Source organism: Drepanopeziza brunnea (assembly GCF_022702325.1).
Source record: "Drepanopeziza brunnea f. sp. 'multigermtubi' strain 214-2 chromosome Unknown ctg2, whole genome shotgun sequence".
NCBI lineage: Eukaryota > Fungi > Ascomycota > Leotiomycetes > Helotiales > Drepanopezizaceae > Drepanopeziza > Drepanopeziza brunnea.
Genome location: NW_027094065.1, coordinates 1,701,768 through 1,719,939, shown reverse-complemented (window position 1 = coordinate 1,719,939; position 18,172 = coordinate 1,701,768). Strand labels below are relative to the sequence as shown.

At 50.5% G+C, this 18,172-nt stretch overlaps 7 protein-coding genes across 8 annotated transcripts; 3 read left to right on the top strand and 4 right to left on the bottom strand.

The window, feature by feature from the left end:
• Positions 1 to 242: 242 nt before the first annotated feature.
• Positions 243 to 3,097, bottom strand: L3040_001639 (uncharacterized protein; the record flags this gene model as incomplete). Its single annotated transcript, XM_066156837.1, has 5 exons — positions 243 to 2,035; positions 2,318 to 2,440; positions 2,486 to 2,883; positions 2,931 to 2,985; positions 3,088 to 3,097. 5 exons carry the CDS (start codon positions 3,095 to 3,097, stop codon positions 243 to 245), a joined length of 2,379 nt encoding a protein of 792 aa, XP_066012849.1.
• A 2,908-nt stretch (positions 3,098 to 6,005) lies between these two features.
• Positions 6,006 to 6,695, top strand: L3040_001638 (uncharacterized protein; the record flags this gene model as incomplete). The annotated part of the gene is made up of 2 exons (XM_066156836.1): positions 6,006 to 6,021; positions 6,109 to 6,695. The coding sequence occupies 2 exons, from the start codon at positions 6,006 to 6,008 to the stop codon at positions 6,693 to 6,695; spliced, it is 603 nt and encodes a 200-aa protein (XP_066012848.1).
• A 627-nt stretch (positions 6,696 to 7,322) lies between these two features.
• L3040_001637 (uncharacterized protein) lies at positions 7,323 to 7,923 on the bottom strand (the record flags this gene model as incomplete). The annotated part of the gene is made up of 3 exons (XM_007294312.2): positions 7,323 to 7,484; positions 7,564 to 7,690; positions 7,799 to 7,923. 3 exons carry the CDS (start codon positions 7,921 to 7,923, stop codon positions 7,323 to 7,325), a joined length of 414 nt encoding a protein of 137 aa, XP_007294374.2.
• A 1,052-nt stretch (positions 7,924 to 8,975) lies between these two features.
• On the bottom strand, positions 8,976 to 10,105 carry L3040_001636 (uncharacterized protein; the record flags this gene model as incomplete). Its single annotated transcript, XM_066156835.1, has 7 exons — positions 8,976 to 9,324; positions 9,374 to 9,511; positions 9,561 to 9,613; positions 9,664 to 9,753; positions 9,807 to 9,922; positions 9,978 to 9,996; positions 10,049 to 10,105. The coding sequence occupies 7 exons, from the start codon at positions 10,103 to 10,105 to the stop codon at positions 8,976 to 8,978; spliced, it is 822 nt and encodes a 273-aa protein (XP_066012847.1).
• Positions 10,106 to 10,498: 393 nt separating this feature from the next.
• On the bottom strand, positions 10,499 to 11,843 carry L3040_001635 (uncharacterized protein; the record flags this gene model as incomplete). Its single annotated transcript, XM_007294310.2, has 3 exons — positions 10,499 to 10,536; positions 10,585 to 11,150; positions 11,200 to 11,843. The coding sequence occupies 3 exons, from the start codon at positions 11,841 to 11,843 to the stop codon at positions 10,499 to 10,501; spliced, it is 1,248 nt and encodes a 415-aa protein (XP_007294372.2).
• Positions 11,844 to 12,137: 294 nt separating this feature from the next.
• Positions 12,138 to 14,207, top strand: L3040_001634 (uncharacterized protein; the record flags this gene model as incomplete). The annotated part of the gene is made up of 2 exons (XM_007294309.2): positions 12,138 to 12,552; positions 12,604 to 14,207. 2 exons carry the CDS (start codon positions 12,138 to 12,140, stop codon positions 14,205 to 14,207), a joined length of 2,019 nt encoding a protein of 672 aa, XP_007294371.2.
• A 1,167-nt stretch (positions 14,208 to 15,374) lies between these two features.
• L3040_001633 (uncharacterized protein) lies at positions 15,375 to 16,610 on the top strand (the record flags this gene model as incomplete). Of its 2 annotated transcripts, none has more annotated exons than XM_007294308.2 (3): positions 15,375 to 15,652; positions 15,761 to 15,963; positions 16,072 to 16,610. In XM_007294308.2, 3 exons carry the CDS (start codon positions 15,375 to 15,377, stop codon positions 16,608 to 16,610), a joined length of 1,020 nt encoding a protein of 339 aa, XP_007294370.2. The 2 variants fall into 2 exon arrangements, with proteins under 2 accessions (XP_007294370.2, XP_066012846.1); XM_066156834.1 differs by having other exon boundaries at positions 15,639 to 15,652.
• Between the last annotated feature and the right edge of the window lie 1,562 nt (positions 16,611 to 18,172).

Below are 18,172 nucleotides of genomic sequence, written 5' to 3'. Positions count from 1 at the left end.
TGAGATGGCCAGAATCAGGATCTTGAAGATTCTCGTCTCATGGACTTGGTGCTCCTTTGTAGATGTGGCCGAGTCCAGACCGTTGGTTTCCACGTGCGTCAAGTACCGTGGTATCGTGCTTTGTCCACCTGGGATACCAACTACTTACTCCGTAGGTGGCGAATGCGTCCACACCAGCGATAGTATCAACGTGTTGTGCAGCCACGTTCCCCACGACTCCTATTGGCGTATTTTACGAGCAGTCATTCGATTTCCACGATCCTGGGTCGGATGCGTCCATCGGGGTCTGAGACTCCACCAGGTGTAATTGTCAGGCCAGCTAATTCTCGAAGCGAGGTCTGTTCTCTTTGTGTCGGCGGTGGGATTAGGGCATTGATCTCCCAAGCTTCGAGCCCTTCGATCGTGTCGCGAGCATGCTGTCGTACTAATCCGTCGACATCGGTCCCTTCGATGTATTCCAAGACTCTGCGGACATCGTCGAGACTTTGACCCACGAATCCGAACCCCAACCTCTTACCCTCTGATCTTGCCGTATCGAGCGCTTTTACGAAATTCATAATGAGCCGGATCCCAGAGCGACGCAAGATGCCTTTCTCCGGCTCCGGCTCCAGAGTTAGAATATGAATACTCAGATCTACAGCGGCAGAGATTATTAGTGAGCCCATGCCTTCGATATTTGCCTCGATCGCCGAGCCGAGAATCGAGATCGCGGAGGCCCTGATCCGTACATCTTCCTGTCCACGCTTGCTTTCCCAACCTGCAACAATCTGAGAGAGGATCTCATTATCCTCATGGGACTCTCCGAGTACTTCATCGAGTTGAGGAACTTCGCCACCCCAAGCCTCGTCCGCTTCGCTGTTCTGCTTGCGCTTGAGCTTGTTCTTCTTCTCCTGTTGCTGCTCCGCCTGTGGGCGATATCCTCGGCGGCCAGCTACGAATAGGAGGCCTTGGCAGACAGATTTCGAAGTCTTGCTGTTGAACGCGAGAGGATTGCACTGGATAACTTGAAGTAGTGCTTCACCAAGTCTTAGCCGCTGATCCAGTCCACTCTCTTCTTGGGAGTCGACATAGCGTTCGATTAGATCTCCCATCACGGACTTTGGATGTCTATGGGACAGCTGGATGAAAGACTTGATGGCCCGAAGATAGATGTATTCCTCGTCATCTTGTAGGAGTGATGAGAACAGGACCAGCAGCGCTGGGATGTCCAATATTGCACTGCCTGCTCGGATCAAAGCCGACAGCAGCTCCAAACCTTGGGCTCGAACAGGTGGCGGCGAGTCTGTTGCAGTCAGATATGACATAGCAAGACTGTAGCTCTTTCTATCTTCAACCTGTCGTTCTGTCGGAGTGGCCATGCTGTTAGGTTCCGCATCGTTGATAGAATCGCGAAACCTCAATAGCATAAGTAGATTCTGCGCAGTCGATGAAACATCTAATGGCTTCCGGCTCACCGAACCTAAACAATCTTCGATTGATGCCAAGCAAGAGTTGATGTTTGGAGTCTCCTTGAAGCTTGGAGACGTGAGAACAATGTTGAGGAGGCTCAAAGCAACTGCAACAATATCCTCATTACCTGACCCACCACCGGTGGTTGCTAGAAAGTCCAACAAGACTTCGTTGACGAGTTCCAGCACCTGACGAGAGTCATCAACCAGATTTTCTGGAAATGAAGTCATCATCTTATGCATAACTTTAGCTTCGATGAGGCTACTCTCAACAGTGTCAACTTTGCGATCGTCTGTCCGTCCAAGACGGGTAATAATAACAGGCTCGCTGGTTCTTGCGCTCTCTGCAAGCCATTTCTTGCATAGATGCATGAAGAGTGACGATATTTCGGGCTTAAAGTCAGGCGTATCCTGCAGCAAGGAGATGAAAGAATCGGTGGCAGTATCGATGCTCACAAGGTCCAGTTGGCTACTGGCTCCGGTTTTCGAGGTTCTTACCTCTTCAATCTGAACACCGCCGTCCTTGCTGGAAGCATAACTCCAATGCGGCTGGCGTGACTCTGATCTGCCCTTAAATGTGATGTTCTCTAGTATCGATAAAAGAAGGTCACGTGTAGATGGTGGACCGCGTGTCTCGGTAGATGTAGGTGATAGCTGTAGTAAGGTCTTTAGAAGTCGCCTGGCTGGTTCACATATTTCCCTCTCGGTTTTTTGGTTACCTTGACTCCGGCATGAAAGGGACCACAAGGGCAGCAGGATTGGTCGCAGAAGCCGCTTCGACAGGGAAGGATGGGGGTGAGAGGTAAGTAATGTGTATAATCTGTGAATGCCCTTCTTGACGTCCCCAGAGAGCACAAGAACTTTCATACCTCCCAAGAATTCTATAGAATCTGGAGAAGTTCTACTATCGGTGTCTCGAATATTGGTAGAAACGGCAGTGGGATCGATATCTCCCAATATTGGATCAACAAAAGCATTCCACCCTGGCGTACCTACTCCGGTCAGTACCAGTCATATGAATATAAGCATGTACATACCAGGTGCCCCAAATTGCTTCCTCCCGAGAACACCAAACCCGATGATGAATGCAGCAGCTCTTTCCATCCCAGGCTCCCCTTCACCATCAAGTAGTGATAGGAGCTGAGGAGCGATGCCACTGAACCAGTCCTCAGGCAACATTCCAGCTGGTGGTGACGATAGAAGCCGAGAGGCAGAGTTCAAAGCTTCGTGCGAAATACTAGCCCCTCTTCCCGTACTTGCCGATGCACTATTGCTAGGGTGGACTTGAAGGACGAACTCGATAGTGTGATGTACCCCTCGAGGCCGCAGAGGCAGGCGTGCAAGAGCTGAGACCAAGGGGGAACGGAGCCATGGCTGGACTCGAGAAGGCTGTATGAGAAGGTTCAAAACTGGTATGAGTGATAGTGTACTTGAACTACAGAATGTTAATAAAATTTCCAAGACCGGTACATGTGAACTCACCTTTCAAGAAGAGCATTGAACTTCTGACGATTTGAATTTCTGGTATCCTCCGTTTCTTGGGGATCGAAAGCTGGCTTCCCAAGTTGCAGAATACTATCAACCAGTGGCGGCTGAGCGTTTTCGCTTTTGCTTTTGCTTTTGCTTTTGCTTGGCTCACCTGCTTCCATTGTTGCTGCTGGGCTTTCCTAGGTCAACAGTCAACAGTCAAGAGGCCTTTGCAAGACGGGTTATGTGGTGCTACTGTCCAGCACCGTGATGTGGGCTGATTGGTCTCCTTAGAGGCATGAGATTTTGAATGCTCTGGAAAATGTGTTCAAAAGACCAGATGGTACTTCGATACGACATGTTGAAGCTGGCGGTCATGAGCTGCGAGCTTGAAATGAATCTCGGGTCACGTTTTGTCGTGAATCTCGGCATTTCTAAGCGCCGATCCGGCCATACATGTCCGTCGCGTCTCCACCTCTTCTCTTCTCTCCTCTTCCCTTCCTCTCCTCTACATCCACATCAACCACTTCCTCTCGAATGTCGATTGCAACGCTCTGCAGCCCCTTCTCCTCATCTTTCTACCGAACCTCTACCGCGCTCGATCCCGGCTAGCAACAGCTTCAAAACCAATTTGCAGCACCAAATACGCGATACACCCCCTTTGATGCCACCAGATACCTCGTCACCACACGCAGCCACGAAGTTTCTCTCGCTCCTCGGAGCACATGCAAACAAAGCACTTCTCCCTCCCGACAGTCCTCTGATTCTACTTTCCGAAAGGAAGGACATGGATCAGAACTTAACCCTAAGTAATTGTTGGCTCTAGTTCTGCGGTCACAGTTGTTCTTCCAGAATATTAGATGCTCGCCGGCTGAGTGACAACTGTGACGCCGAAAGGTGGAGCAGCTCGATCAAGGCTTGGGCATTGAAAGGCTGGAGGGATAGTCCAGATGTCGCGAGACGTAAAACAGATTTCTCCTATGAGCCGTTCTGGTAATACCTCCACGCGGGGGAGCTCGTCAGGGTCTTCGGCTGGGCGTTATACTCTGATTATCATGGATCGTCTCTGTCGATGCGGAAATGGATGGTATGGAAAGGAGATACGATTCGGAGGGGTACAGGCTCTTCTTCGAGAAGCGGTCTTTGGGATCTTCGGCAAACTGTTAGAATCGATCGATGCGTTCTCTACACACTCCGACGACAAGGTGGCTCGGACTCGGTGGGATACATGATTGAGCACGATACTTCCTTTGGAGAGTCTACAAACAGATTATCTCCCCTGCGTGTGTTTCCACTTCCTCGCGGTCGTGATTGGCGTTGATCTCACTCGTCTGAACCATCTGCTTGCAGGTGCCGCGAGATTTCGACTGCTTTCAAACAGAAATACTTCGCATGAGATGGTCCTTCACGTGCTCCAGCACTGCGAAGTTTTGACATATCGGCCTTGCTCCCGAACTCATGCACTCTCATTTGATTACCCCTTCCACGGCGTCTACAGAGATGGGTTCGCTCGGTTCTGTTCAGTGAAGACGTTCCGTACCTCTTCTTCCTGCAGCTTCGGCAGTCAGGACATCGTTTCCACCCTTTCCAAACCCCAGAAACTCGCGTCCAACGCGCAGTCAGCTCACAAGACCATCGCCGCGGCACCCGCCCCAGGCTTTGTCACGTTGTGTGATCCCAATCAGCCGCATCAACCTTCTCTCACAGGCCCCGTCCTGTGGTGACGGAGGACGCCGACACAACGTCTTACATCTTTGATGCTAGACATCCCTACCTCCCCGTATCATCTTCCTCATAGATGGAAACGACTGAGACGATAGCGGCTTTTGTTGATGTATTTTGTCCGTCTTTGCCCTGCTTGGCTTCTAGCTACGCAGAGGAAACATAAAACTAATCTCAAAGGGTCCTGCTATCCAAACAGAGAGAAACTTCGTCGGCTACGTCGGGGTAGCTGAGCGTCCTTGGCCTGGTCTACTGCATGTCCGGTCAACTGCTGGTTTCGAGTCCAGCTGAAACGAGATGTCGATTCAATCACTTCGGCGAGGTACGGTCGAGGGATCAGATGAATGGGTGGTGGGGTGCGAAAGACTAGATGTTGTGGTAAGGGTGCCTTGTTTTGCTCATACCGCATCCACAGACTTGGTGCTTTCAGTCCAAGAGGAAAGGAGATCGCTCAGCGTCCAGAATGGGACCCATCTCGAGTTGGTGTCAAAGTCTAGTGCTTGTCTGTTCTGGGAAGCGCGGGGTAGTCTGCCTGACTTCTTGGGTGGGAGGTTCTTCTTGGGTGGTGCTGTGGTGGGTTGTGTGCATTCTTGGATGCTGGGTGTTACTTTTTGCTGGCCTATCGTTGAATTCTGGACAGGCCTGGTGGTGGGCAGTCCTGGGTTGTCCCTCGTCTGTTGATACAGGCTTCGGGCAGCCCCTCCTTTTTGGGGATAAGTCTACCTCTATTACCCTCGGTTGAAAGAGGTGCTAACATATGCGTAGTTAGCTACTACGACTCGGAGATTGGATGGGAGAAGGGGATGGGGTGTCTTCAAAGGGCTAACGGTGTCATTTACTATGCGGAGTAGAAGTAGACGAGCGGACAGAAGTTTAGCATTAGAAATGATAATTCTCTTGAGTATCAAGTCCCCGCTGTTGCTCGGGTCATACTCGAGAGCTCCCTAACACTCACTCAACTACCTTGTCAAGTTTTCAAACTCCAGCTTCAGGGAAGCTACTGCATGCAGTATGACATGCAATCAGCCATGCGATTAAATTTGCGAAGGTTATATTTAGGGTGTACTTTTGTATGGAACAAATTCCTATTTAGTTGAATCTTAAGTATCATAACCCTCGAGCTGAACTCGCAAACTTACTTGCTCGTTGTCTTTTTCGAAGCTCATTATTCGATTGTTTACATGCAGCCTTGTTCAGCCTCGTCCCTGCGCTAGTAAGCGATCCACGTCTGCGCTCACTGCCTCTCTCCAAAGCTACCATTACCCAACTTCCGTCTCACACCACACCTAAAAAAAAAATTACATCCTTACTCCGAGACCCAAAACCCCTCAAGCTCCAACAACGAACCGGCTGACTACTCACCTCATCATGAACCCCTACGAAGGTCAGGCAAATTCCCCCTTCCCCCTACCTCAATCCCGCTCCCTACAGAGACCATCACATCACAACCCCTCTAACACCAACCACCCAGTCGAGCACAACATAAAAGCCACGCCGCAAGCACGCAGCCGCCGGCCCGACATGTCAACCTTCTTCTCGCACCTGGCACAAATCGAAACGCCCAGCGCCCAAACGAACACCCACGCGACGCCCACGCCCGTCGCCATCGCAGCCGCAGAGCGCCTCCTCCAAGAGCAATTCCAGGCCCTGCAGCAGAACCTCGCCGCGGGGTCCAGCACCGGTGCCCCAGACGCGCACGTCGCCGTCCTCGAGGGCCTGATCGCCACCCTGCAGGCGGACATCGAGGCGCCGCCGCGCAAGAGCCCCGGCGTGCCGCAGAGCTACCTCGATGAGCTGGACAGGGTGCCGAAGAAGGCGCTGAGGAGCGGGGACGTGTGCCCGATTTGTAACGAGGAGTTCCTCGACGATGCGTTCCCGCTTGTGGTGCAACTGCCGTGTCATGCGAGTCATCGGTTTGATCTGGAGTGCGTGGGCCCGTGGTTGAGGTTGCAGGGGACGTGTCCGTTGGATCGGAAGGAGATGCTGAAGAAGAAGGAGGTGGTGAAGGTGGTGGAAGAGGAGCAGGAGGAGGAGGACTATGATGAGATGTTTGCGTGAAACTGGGGGCGAGAGGGGAGGGAGTGTGATATCCTGAGTTTGAATGTGCACTGGGGTCTTTATTGAGCGAGGCGTTGTGCGTTAGGTTTGTTCTCTCTCTCTGGAGTTACAGAGAAGCGCCTATTCGATCGCTCCTCGAGCTTTGAAAGGTTCTTCGGCAGAGCTCCATAATAGCTGGGTCAACTACAGACAGCAGGGCTCACATGAGGCTATTCCGCAGTCTTGACATACGTTGAAGTCTTCGAAATTGAGCCCGGACGAAATCTACGAGGATGAAGCCTAATTCTCCAACCTTGCAGATAATCGCACAAAGGCCACGTAGAGAGCGATATCGTTGAGCTCGTAAATTCATTCAGAATATTCAGACGTTTCTATACGCAGAAACTCCGAGGCGCACCTCTTCTCCCATTCTCTCAAAGATAGCCGGAACAAACAAGCGAACATTAAAAAGAGCCCGGTACACACCTGTGAAGTGGAGTCAACCCTCGGATTGTCTATTAAAACGGACGGTATGTAGAGAAAAATGCCGCAAGGGTGCCCCTGCCTCCCATTATCTCCCTCCCAAGGCCTTTCCCATAAAAAAATCTGCAACCGTGCATCTGTGCTATTGATGATTTCTAACACTGTCTATGCCTTTCCCTCTTGGCTCTGGGTGAACTTGTAAGCTCCATAAGCAAGAGCACCGCCGAGAAGAATGATAGCGTAGAGACCAATGCCCATGCCCGTGGAGTCGCCCGAGGATACTGGGGAGGGAGTATGTGTTGTAGTCTTGGGGACTGGGTCGCCGGGCTACCAAGGGTAACAATTTTAGCTGGCTGTCTGGATGTCTGGCTGGGCCTGACGGGTCGAAAGAGGCAGCGATTCTTACCATGCGCTTTAAATCTCCTACTAGTAGACCCTCGAGAACCTCGCGTGCCTCGTCACTGTGTCCAACATCCTCGAAAGCCTCGGTTGCATCTTGCCCTCCAACGTCGAGCAGGACCTCCTCGCCACCTCTGCGATGTAGTCAGCCTACAGTCGTTGTACTCGATGATCTCGGTGGCCGTGCGCGGATGGCAACAAAAGGTGTTTCCAGAACATTCTGTAGTGGAAATGCTACTCACGGGTGCTCATCAATGAAAGGTGTAGTATCGTAGACCTTGTCGTGAATAACCATATATAGATCCTTCTTCGAGTTATGGGCCGCAATCTCGGCATAGGTGAGCTCCTTGGCCTCTGACTCTGACATGATGGGCGTATTGTCCTTGAAGTTGACAATTGTTGAGGTCGGGCAAGAGTTCGCACGAAGTTGCGTAGCAGGAGGACAGATTGGTCGCAGACGGGATGGGAGAAGATACACCTGTAAGCTTGTAGATGTAGAGGCGGGATTTGATACTACAAAGGAGTGTTGAGAGAAGACAGAGCGAGAGGCAGAGGGGGGCTTTCAAAGCATTAGGTGGGAGAGTGGAACAGTTTACAGCCGTTTACTGAATGGTACAGTACCGGGTACAGTAGCACCAGTACCCGAACCCGTATCCTTGAAGGGCCAGAGACCGGATTACGGAATATCCGCTGGGGCGAGGCGCTAGAGCAAAGCATCACCTCGGTCAGCAAAAACAAAGCCCACCTTCATGATTGGTTGCTTGACTCAGCGGATAAGTACTACGTACTTACCGGTAGCTCCTCCGTACAACTCCATGTGGGGAAGCATCCGCACCCAAGAATTACAACGTACTTCGTATTCCGGCTCGTCTGAAGAAGCAGCAATCAGGATCTTGTGCTGTCAAAATCATTCGAAAAGACATAGCTCTGCTCCAGAGCTTCTGTAATGCAGGATCTTGCGTTGACGTTGACACCTGGTGTGAGGCTCTTGTACGTACGAATCCAGATGCCAATCTAGAAACCCATTTTCAAAATGGTGGCAGAGATAGGTACATACGATGCCTACCTAGCCTTCCAGAAGTGCAAAAGAGCGGATCAAGACGGCAACTGCTGCGGCATTTCTTGGGTATCTGGTCACCTGTGAAATCGTGGTGCCTACGATTGAGTCCAGCATGCATGAGTATGTCCAAAGTGGAGCAGCAATAATCTTCTCAAGTATGAAATGCTACTCGAGCATATCTCGGTTCCATACCTAAGTACCTACCTAGCAGCCAGCACTTCCCTGGCCTAGCATACGTGATACCTCCCACACATATTCAAGATTCACCGACAAATAGGGCATATGGTATCTCCTGCGCACCACATCTTCTTGGCTGGATCATCTTCGCATTTGCTGTCAGGCTAAAACCCGTCACAAGGTTATCTCTTCGTACTACCTCCCCCAATATCCTGACCCAGACGATACCCGGCGATTTTGTCCCATTCAATCTTCTGTCTGGTGATCGGTAGTTGTCTCCTCAATCCCTTGAATGCTCCCTCGCTTAAGTTGTTGAAGCCTTTGTTGACTTCCTCTTGGTACTTCTTCTCGGCAACAGTGATTTCTCGGACAATCGCGGCTGCAGACGCAGAGGGAATGGATGCCGAAACTGGCTTAGTGGTTAGGAGACGGACATTGCCATCCTCGTAGTAGTGTACATCGATTTTGATAGTTCCGGAGAGGGAGGATGAGGATGGATCGAATATGTAAAGCGAGCGCCACCGACCGTTCCTGCATGATGTTAGCCTCGTTCAGTACAAAACAGTTGGATTTGACGCACCAGAAGTTGTTCGGGCTATATTTGTTTGCAACCACTAGGATCGCAATCTTCGAGTCGGATTCGATGGGATAGACGCCGTACGAGGCATTTGAATAATGCTCATTGACATGCGAGCCTAAGGCCTTCGAGAGCGATTTACTATGAAATCTGTCAGCACCTAAACAACTTGGCGGTTTGAACAACATACACAAGATCAGATAGACTGCTCTCCAGGACATGGCTTTGGACAGCGCTTGCTTTCTGTCACCAATCAGTACTCCCGCTACCGTGTCCCGGGACTAGAAGCATGCCTGTGTGCTGTGATCGAAAGCGAAGCTAGACGAGCTCTCCACATCGTAGTATCTTCCATCTCCAAGAGAGTTATGCGAGCTGACTATGACCTTGGGGACTAATCAGCGCATTTTTTTGTATAATCCAGCAGTCCTTCACTAACGTGTTGACTGCTACCTGGCAGCTTGACTGTCGCGAACTGTTCCTCGTTGTATTTCTCGAAAGCCGGACCTAGTTGGGATACGATTGAAGGAGTATCGATCGTGAGGGCTTTGATATCTTTTGAATTATATACTTAGCTTCGTACGGACCGCATTTCGAATGGGCTATCTACCTGCAATGACATCTGCCAGCTTGAACGAGGTCAGTAGGAGTGACTTGCGGTAAGGACAATCAGAGGCTTACCTCTCCCGGGGGAGCTCCTTCTACAAAAGCGGAAACTGTAGCTAAAGGAGAAGACATTGCAGAAAGATTCGATTGAGAGGATTCCGTAGTCACTTCCAATGAGTCGGTCAAGTCAGGTCAATATTGAAGTCGGTGCTGGGGAGGAGACAAGTTGCACTGATGACCCCGCGAATTGTGGCTGAGGACGGGTGTGGCTGGTTACCGCATGGACAGCAGTTTATTCAGTCTAAAGGGTACGTAGAATCACAAATAGTTGTTCGATAGGCCTTTATATCTAGATGTTTTCCGAATGCTCATATGGGAATCCTGAAGACATGCTTTCTCTCTCTTTCTCAGGTTTCATTTCATGCTGACCATGGTATCTCATGAGCGCTGCTAGGATCGTGAGAATCCCTCCTAGCAAACCGCTGGTGACATCCATGAATGTCACTCCTTTCACAACTGCTTCTTTTAATACTCGACAGTCCGTTTTATAGTATCGTAAACTCCTAAGAATTTATTAGACTTTAGCACTGGATCATAGTTTATGCACTTACTTGCAACATCTGGAATATTAAACCGTTCGAACATCAAAGCCATATGCACACTCCATCCCGCTACTCTCATAACAGGAGCCTCTAGTCTTAAGAAAGTCTCCTTATCCTCTTGTATACTCGCAGCAACCTCAGCTCCAATACCAGCATTCACCATACTCTCATGAACGACCATACACCTACCCGTCTTCCTAACACTCTTCAAAACACACTCCTTATCCCAAGGATACACGGTTCTCAGATCTATCAGCTCAATGCTGATACCAAGGTCTTTCTCGGCCTTCTCAATGGCAGCGCTACAGGTGTATATCGGGTTTCCATACGATACAATCGTCAAATCGGACCCTTCTTTCAGGATCTCTGCCTTGGAAAGCGGAAGGTAGTAGGATCCAGTCGGGACCTGCTCGACTGCAGCTCGATACAAAGCTTTCGGCTCCATAAACACACATGGATCATTACTGGCAATAGCTGAGAGAAGCAATCCCTTCGCTTGAACAGGAGATCTAGGCATAATCACCCGCAGACCTGGGATGTGTGTAAACAAGCTTTCCGGTGATTGGGAATGGTATCTGCAGATGTTAGTTTCGTACTACGTGTATACACAGTGACCAAACTCACAATGCTCCATGGCCAACACCACCGCATGGCATTCTAACCGTCAAACCTCCAGAATGCCGGCCTTCTATGCCATCTCTGTAGCGGAACTTCGCTGCCTCGTTGACCAATTGATCAAATGCCGGGTAGACATAATCCGCAAATTGTATCTCGGCGACTGCCTTCATTCCCTCAGCAGCAGCACCAATTCCAAAGCCCACAATCCCCTGTTCACTCAGCGGTGTGTTGAAGACCCGTTCAGTACCAAAATTCTCCGCGAGGCCCATAGAGCAACGAAACACGCCTCCAAAGGCTACATCCTCGCCGAACAGGATCACGGACTCGTCTGCTGCCAGAGCAAGACTGAGAGCGTCATTTATCGACTGGAACAAGTTCATCCGCTTCGTAGTTCCATTTCGAATATCTGGAGGAAGTTCGGGATTCTGGAGAGTCGATTGGGCGCTATGGTTAAGTATGGATGTTGTGGAGAAGTCGGTGGGGATGTTGAGACGGGCCGCTGACGGGTGGGTAGAGTAGAACCGATGCTGCTGCACCGGAGTTTTGGTTTTGGTTCTGGTTCTGGTTTTGGTTTTGGTTTTCGTCGAGTATGAACAAGGACTTGGAGAAAGCAATCCTTTAGGGATGGGTATCGCCTTGTGAAGTCGCATCTTGGGTTGAGCGTCGCATCTCCAGGAAGGGATCTGGGGCAGTCATGCTACCTTTATCCGACATCGTAGAGCCGCGAACAGCCGAATGTACCTACGTCACTAATCCCCCTCAAACGCAACCCAAGATCCAATCGATAATCACCCGGTCAACCAGAAAGAAAACACGGTTTCGACGGCATCAATACCGCATACGAGCTGGGCAGTCTGAGAAGTTAAGAAATATTGCTTCAGAAATGAGCGACTCTGCTTGTGCCACACGACTGTTTTTTACCGTGAACTGGTCCAAAAAAAGATATGGCACCCCACGGGTCACCAAGAAGACCCCGAGAACGAAGCCACCGTCACGACAAAAAACGAAGTGCACGAAGATCTAAATACGAATCCACCTCCTCGGGAGCGAGCACGCATGTCCTGTCCGCAAATGCACTAGCGCAACTCGATCATCTCAACCAACAACGTCCGCCGAGGACAAGAAGAGCAGCGGAGGAGGTAACACCCACGAAGCCGAGGAGGAAGCGGCATAGAGAGGTTCGGGATGAGACAGTCGTAGTTGAGAAGAGAAGGCAACGCAAAAGAAGGAAGGGAAGAGTGGTTAGCGGAGCTCTTCTTGAAGAAGGGAACAGCTCAAAATTGAGGGGATTGAGGGGTGGCGCAAGATCTGAGAAAGATGAAGAATATGAGGATAGAGCAGGAGGAAAGAGAAAGAAATGTATGATATTTTCGGCAGAATCGTGCTACATCTGTGCTAATACATTCCTAGGGATATGGGTAGGAGTCGGTCTGATTATCCTAATCATTATCATAATCGTTGTTGCGGTGGTTGTCAGCCAAAACAACAACTCAGGATCTAGCTCTTCAAGCTCAAGTCCGACGTCGTCCTCAGGCGACAGCAGGCCTTCGAATTCAAATCTCGATGGCATATCGGAATCGAGTATACCAGCTGACGCCAAAGGAACGGAGCTTGATCCATTCTCTTGGTACGATACTACCGACTTCAATGTTACATATACAGATGTTACGGTGGGAGGGCTTCCGATCATGGGACTCATGTCGGATTGGGACGACTCAAAAAGTGCGAATTCGAACACGCCTCCAATTTCAACGCCATGGGGTTCATATGCCGATACACCCGCTCGAGGTGTTAATTTAGGAGGCTGGCTCTCCCTAGAACCTTTCATCGCACCATCTATGTTCAACTATCCCGGTGTAGTTGATGAGTATACATTGACGACACATCTGGGGGCAGATGCAAAGGCCACTTTGGAGAAGCACTATGCAACGTTCGTGACAGAGCAGACGTTCAAGGATATTGCAGCTGCTGGTCTTGACCACGTTCGGATCCCTTTTTCCTACTGGGCAGTGACGATATATGACGGCGACCCGTATGTTTATCGGGTATCATGGAGATATCTCCTCAGGGCTATCGAGTGGGCTCGTAAGTACGGCCTTCGCATTAACCTTGATCTTCATGGATTTCCCGGAAGCCAGAATGGGTGGAACCACAGTGGGCGTCTGGGTGCAATAGGATGGTTGAACGGTCCCGATGGCGCGTTAAACGCTAACCGCTCGCTCGCTATTCACGATCAGCTTTCTCAATTCTTCGCCCAGGACCGTTACAAGAACATCATTGCCTTCTACGGCTTAGTGAACGAGCCGAAGATGATCTCACTCCCACAATCAGATGTGGTCAGCTGGACCGCGACCGCATTTGATCTGGTGCGGAAGAATGGCATCACTGCCTATGTAGTGTTCGGGGATGGGTTCATGGGTCTCGACAATTGGCAAGGACAACTTACGGAGTACGATGGTCTCGTTCTGGACGTCCACCAATACGTGATTTTCAACCAGAATCAGATCGACTTTAACCGCACAAAGAAAATCGATTACGCCTGCTCGGAATGGAGTTCACAAGCAGAGCAAAGTATGAGCGTAGCGACCGGCTTCGGACCTACCATATTTGCTGAATGGTCCCAAGCCGACACAGACTGCGCGCCATACCTAACTAATGTTGGCTGGGGAAATCGTTGGGAAGGGACGTACGATGCGGGGGACCCGTCGCTGGATGTTCTGACCCCAGACTGCCCGGCTCAGAATGACCAATGCACTTGTAAACAAGCCAACGCCGATCCGAGCACCTATAGCCCTTCGTACAAGAAGTTCTTGCAAATGTTTGCCGAGGCTCAGATGCATAGTTTCGAGAAGGGATGGGGCTGGTTTTACTGGACCTGGCGGACAGAGAGTGCGACACAGTGGAGCTACGAGAAGGGTCTTGCTGCTGGAATTCTGCCCAAGAAGGCCTATGCGCCGGAGTTCAACTGCTCAGCGGCGATACCGAGCTTTTCGGACCTGCCAGAGTACCAGTGATTTTTGAATGTCATGATATGATGTGTTGATGTACAAAGGAACGAGAGCATGTATACGGTAAAACCCTGGCAAGGACATATTGCGGATGGCCTGGTATCTCGAGGCGTCGATGTGGAGTTCAGGATTTGATTAGAGAGAGCGCACACAGCCTTGGAGTTAGCGAAACGTCGATGAACTTGGGTTGTTTACTGTGATAAGAGGCTAAGCGAATGCCGAACTGGAGATATATAATTATGGGCTTATCATTCCCTCAGTCCAGTGTAACTTGTCTTTCATTGCAACAATCGCATACTTCACTCTCCTTGTGTTCAAACAAAGATGAAGCTTTTAACTCCATTTCAGCATGCTCCGCCCTGACGAAAAGAAAACCCTCTCTTGCAGCAACCAATACTTCTCTTCTCCGAGCGGCCTACCTGTCTCTGAAGATCTTCCTGAATCCCTGTACGCGTACTTTGTACATGTGAAGCCCTTGGCCTGTACTCGCTCGCCGAGTGAGACCTCTGCCGGATGCAAAACGTAAAAGTACGGGCTACAAACGACAGCACTTGGGCTCCTGGAAATTTACGACCGATACCCTTTCCAGCCCCCTGAAACTTTCAGTAGCTCCAGAATCATTGTTTACTCGATCTCGCTTAACACAAGTGGGTTCCGAAGCTCAGGGGAAGTTTCAGGGGGCTGCTCTCTACTATGAGCGGGGTTTTATTCTAGCGTTTCCAGATCTGAGTTCCGTCGGCCATATCAGGCGCATCTTACTTATGGCCTTTATGAGCACTGTGACAATTTTTGCTTCTCCTATCAGCGAGGCGGAGGTCGTTGGATTTGCTACCAGATATTTCGAAAACGAAATGGGTTGTCTCTATAACCTAGACATTTCATATATTCACGTCTTTGTCGCCTAACTCCAATAGTCGAGGGATAAAACTTCCCCCCGCAGTCTCTATGGCGGGAGTAATACCCTGCTTTGCGCCATGCAGCTCCCAATGAATCCTACCCTATCGTCGGATTATTCGGATCTGATGTAGCAGTCATCCGACCGGGACTCTACCAAGGCGCATCAGCGCAGCGACCTGCATTACCAAATTTATGACACATTGAGAACTCCGTCCCTTACCAGCTGAAGATTGTCTCGAGATTAAATCGGCCGTTGAGTATCCTCGATCTATAAAAATGGCTATCTCTTTCATCCTTATGGCTCTAGTCGCCTGGGACCTTTTCGTAGTATCTGCAGCGGGTGCACACCTCCCGTCTGGCCCTCTGCTACGCAATATTTACACCTTCCCGCCCAACCACTTCATCGAGAACATCGCCGTGCGCTCTAATAGCCATCTGATTCTGACTTCGATGAGCGTGAGCACGCTCTTCACTCTCGACCCCACTGTGGCTTCACCAAATGTCTCTGTCCTTCACACCTTTCCCGATGGCCATGGACTGATGGGAATTACTGAGTAAGCTCCTACTTGACCCAAAATTTGGGTTCTCCGAGCCGTACTCATCAACAGAGCACGTTGGCCCTGTTTCTGTCGGCAATATGAAAGGTTGACATCCTTCTTCAGGCTCGCACCTGATCTCTTTGTCGTCATCTCAGGTATCTGGGATCTCGCCCTTACTCGAGCAGCGCTGGGCTCTCTCACCGTGTGGACCGTCAACTTATGCTCTTCCACTCCATCTGTCACGAAAGTAACCACAATCGCAACCTCGGTTCAGTTAAACGGTCTGGCACCCGTGCCAGGCTCCAACAAACTCGTCCTCGCAGCAGGTAAGCGACGGATCTGGACCCTATTCGAGACATCGACAATTTTCATTCCCAGAAGCTTTTCCTCGTTACGCATAATTGACAACAACTGACTGACTCCCCATGATCCAGACGCCGACGTAGGTGCCGTATACCGTATCAACATCCAGACAGGCGCCTACTCAATCACCTTCTCGGACCCTCTCTTCGAGCCCATCAATCGAACGCTTCCAGGCCAGCACCTGGGAATCAACGGAATCCGCACCAGAGGTTCACATCTCTACTTCGCGTCGTCGGCCAGACAGCATTTCGGCCGTGTCGCCATCAATGCCCTCGGGGATAAGATTGGTCCCGCCATCATCATTTCCAACAACACCGTCGCCGGCGGCGCATTCGGCTCTCAATACGATGATTTCGGTCTCGACGCGGCTAGAAACGCCTGGGTTGCGACGCACCCGAACCATGTTGTCAGGGTTACTCCCGATGGCGAGCAGACGGTCGTTGAGGATACGCAGTTGCTGCTGAATCCGACTAGTGCGCAGTTTGGCAGAGGGAGTGCGAAGGAGAGGAGGACGCTTTACGTTACGAACGGGGGCTGGTTTACTGAAGACTTGACGCTGATCAATGAAGGGGTTGTTTCATTGGATACCGCACAGGTTGCGCGGGTTTGAGACGCTCGTCGTGGTCATTACTCACATCGGCCTGGACGAAAGATCAGATCTGCTGCCATGCAGGGAGTATATATTGAGCGTGAAAATTGCTCTCGTGCGCCAAACTTGAATATTACAACTTCAATGATGATGAAGTCGTGCACGGATGTCGTCGAATTACCAGGAGGCTTATGGCTCATCTGGACGCTGCTCGCCGTATTGATGCTAATGAAACTGAGCAGCGAGGTAGTGAAAGGAAGCTGGGCCGAGACGAAGATTGCCATAAAGTAAACATGGGCAGTGCTGCTTTCTTTCAGTTCGGGCAAGCCTGGAGCAATCAATTGCTGATGTCGGAAAACATTTTAAACCCAGAAACTGTGCCCCCCCGGCGAGTATCATTTAAAAGCCTACAGATCTTAGTCAAGCCTCGAAGAAAGGCTTTGCTTATCCTCACTAACCCCTTCTAGATATCTTGAACCCCATGCCAATCGCATAAACGAGATGAGTTCCGCGCGAGTATCCGTAGATATTAACGAGCTGCAGGCTCTACAAGATATTTTATCTTATGTATATAGGAACTATCTGCGCGTCTATATACCCTTCGGGAGGTAACAGGATTCGCCTTAAGCGACCCGTGGACGTTAAACGAATACTACTACTACTACTACTACTACTACTACTACTACTACTACAAGACAGTTTGTATCGACAGAAGAATTCATAGAGCCAAAAATATGCACAAAGGAGCAAAAACAAGGTCAGCGAGCGCAGAGTATAACTCAAGCAAAATCCCCTCTCCCCCTACCCCCAGTGATGTCCAACAACTTTGCCACAAGCGAAGTCCAGCTCTCCAAATCAACAAACCAGTTCCACATTTCCACGTGCCATCTCCCTCCCCTGTCATCCGCCTCGGGCCGAAAAAATCGCGAATAGAAACTATCTACCCAGGGCATCTATAACCTCACGCGCAAGCTCGAGTTTCCCCAATTCCTCCCCTCCAGCTACCCCAAACCCACTCCTCCTACCCATCTCACGATGGCGAAGAAAGGTATATATACCCATCTATCCATCCATTCACCCTCAATCCCCAATCCCCAATCCCCCAACCAACCCCCCTCACACACACACCTCATCCTCCCTCCCTCCCCTCTTTCCTCCTCCAAGCAAATACAATAAAAACCCCCCAAAAAAATAAAACCAAAAACTAACCCCATCCTCTCAACGCCCCCTAGCCAAATCCCGCACCATCGCCGTGCGCCTCGTCTCCATGGCCCTGACCGGGTACTACAAGACCCTCGTCCGGCCGCGCACCCACCGGCCGCTGAGCATGCTCAAGTATGATCCTGTCGGTACGTTACGTTTGAACCTGACTACACTACGGGTTTCTCTTCATGTGGGGAGGGGAGGAAGAGAGAGAGAGAGAGAGAGAGAGGGGGGGGGGGGGGGGGGGGGGGGGGGGGGGTGTATGGCACAGGCTTTTGTTGAAGGTTCGGATTCGGATAGCTGCTTATGGTGAATTAAGAGTGGGTGTGAGAGGGAAAGAGAGGCATGAGGCAGGCTATGGACGTGGACATGGGAATGGG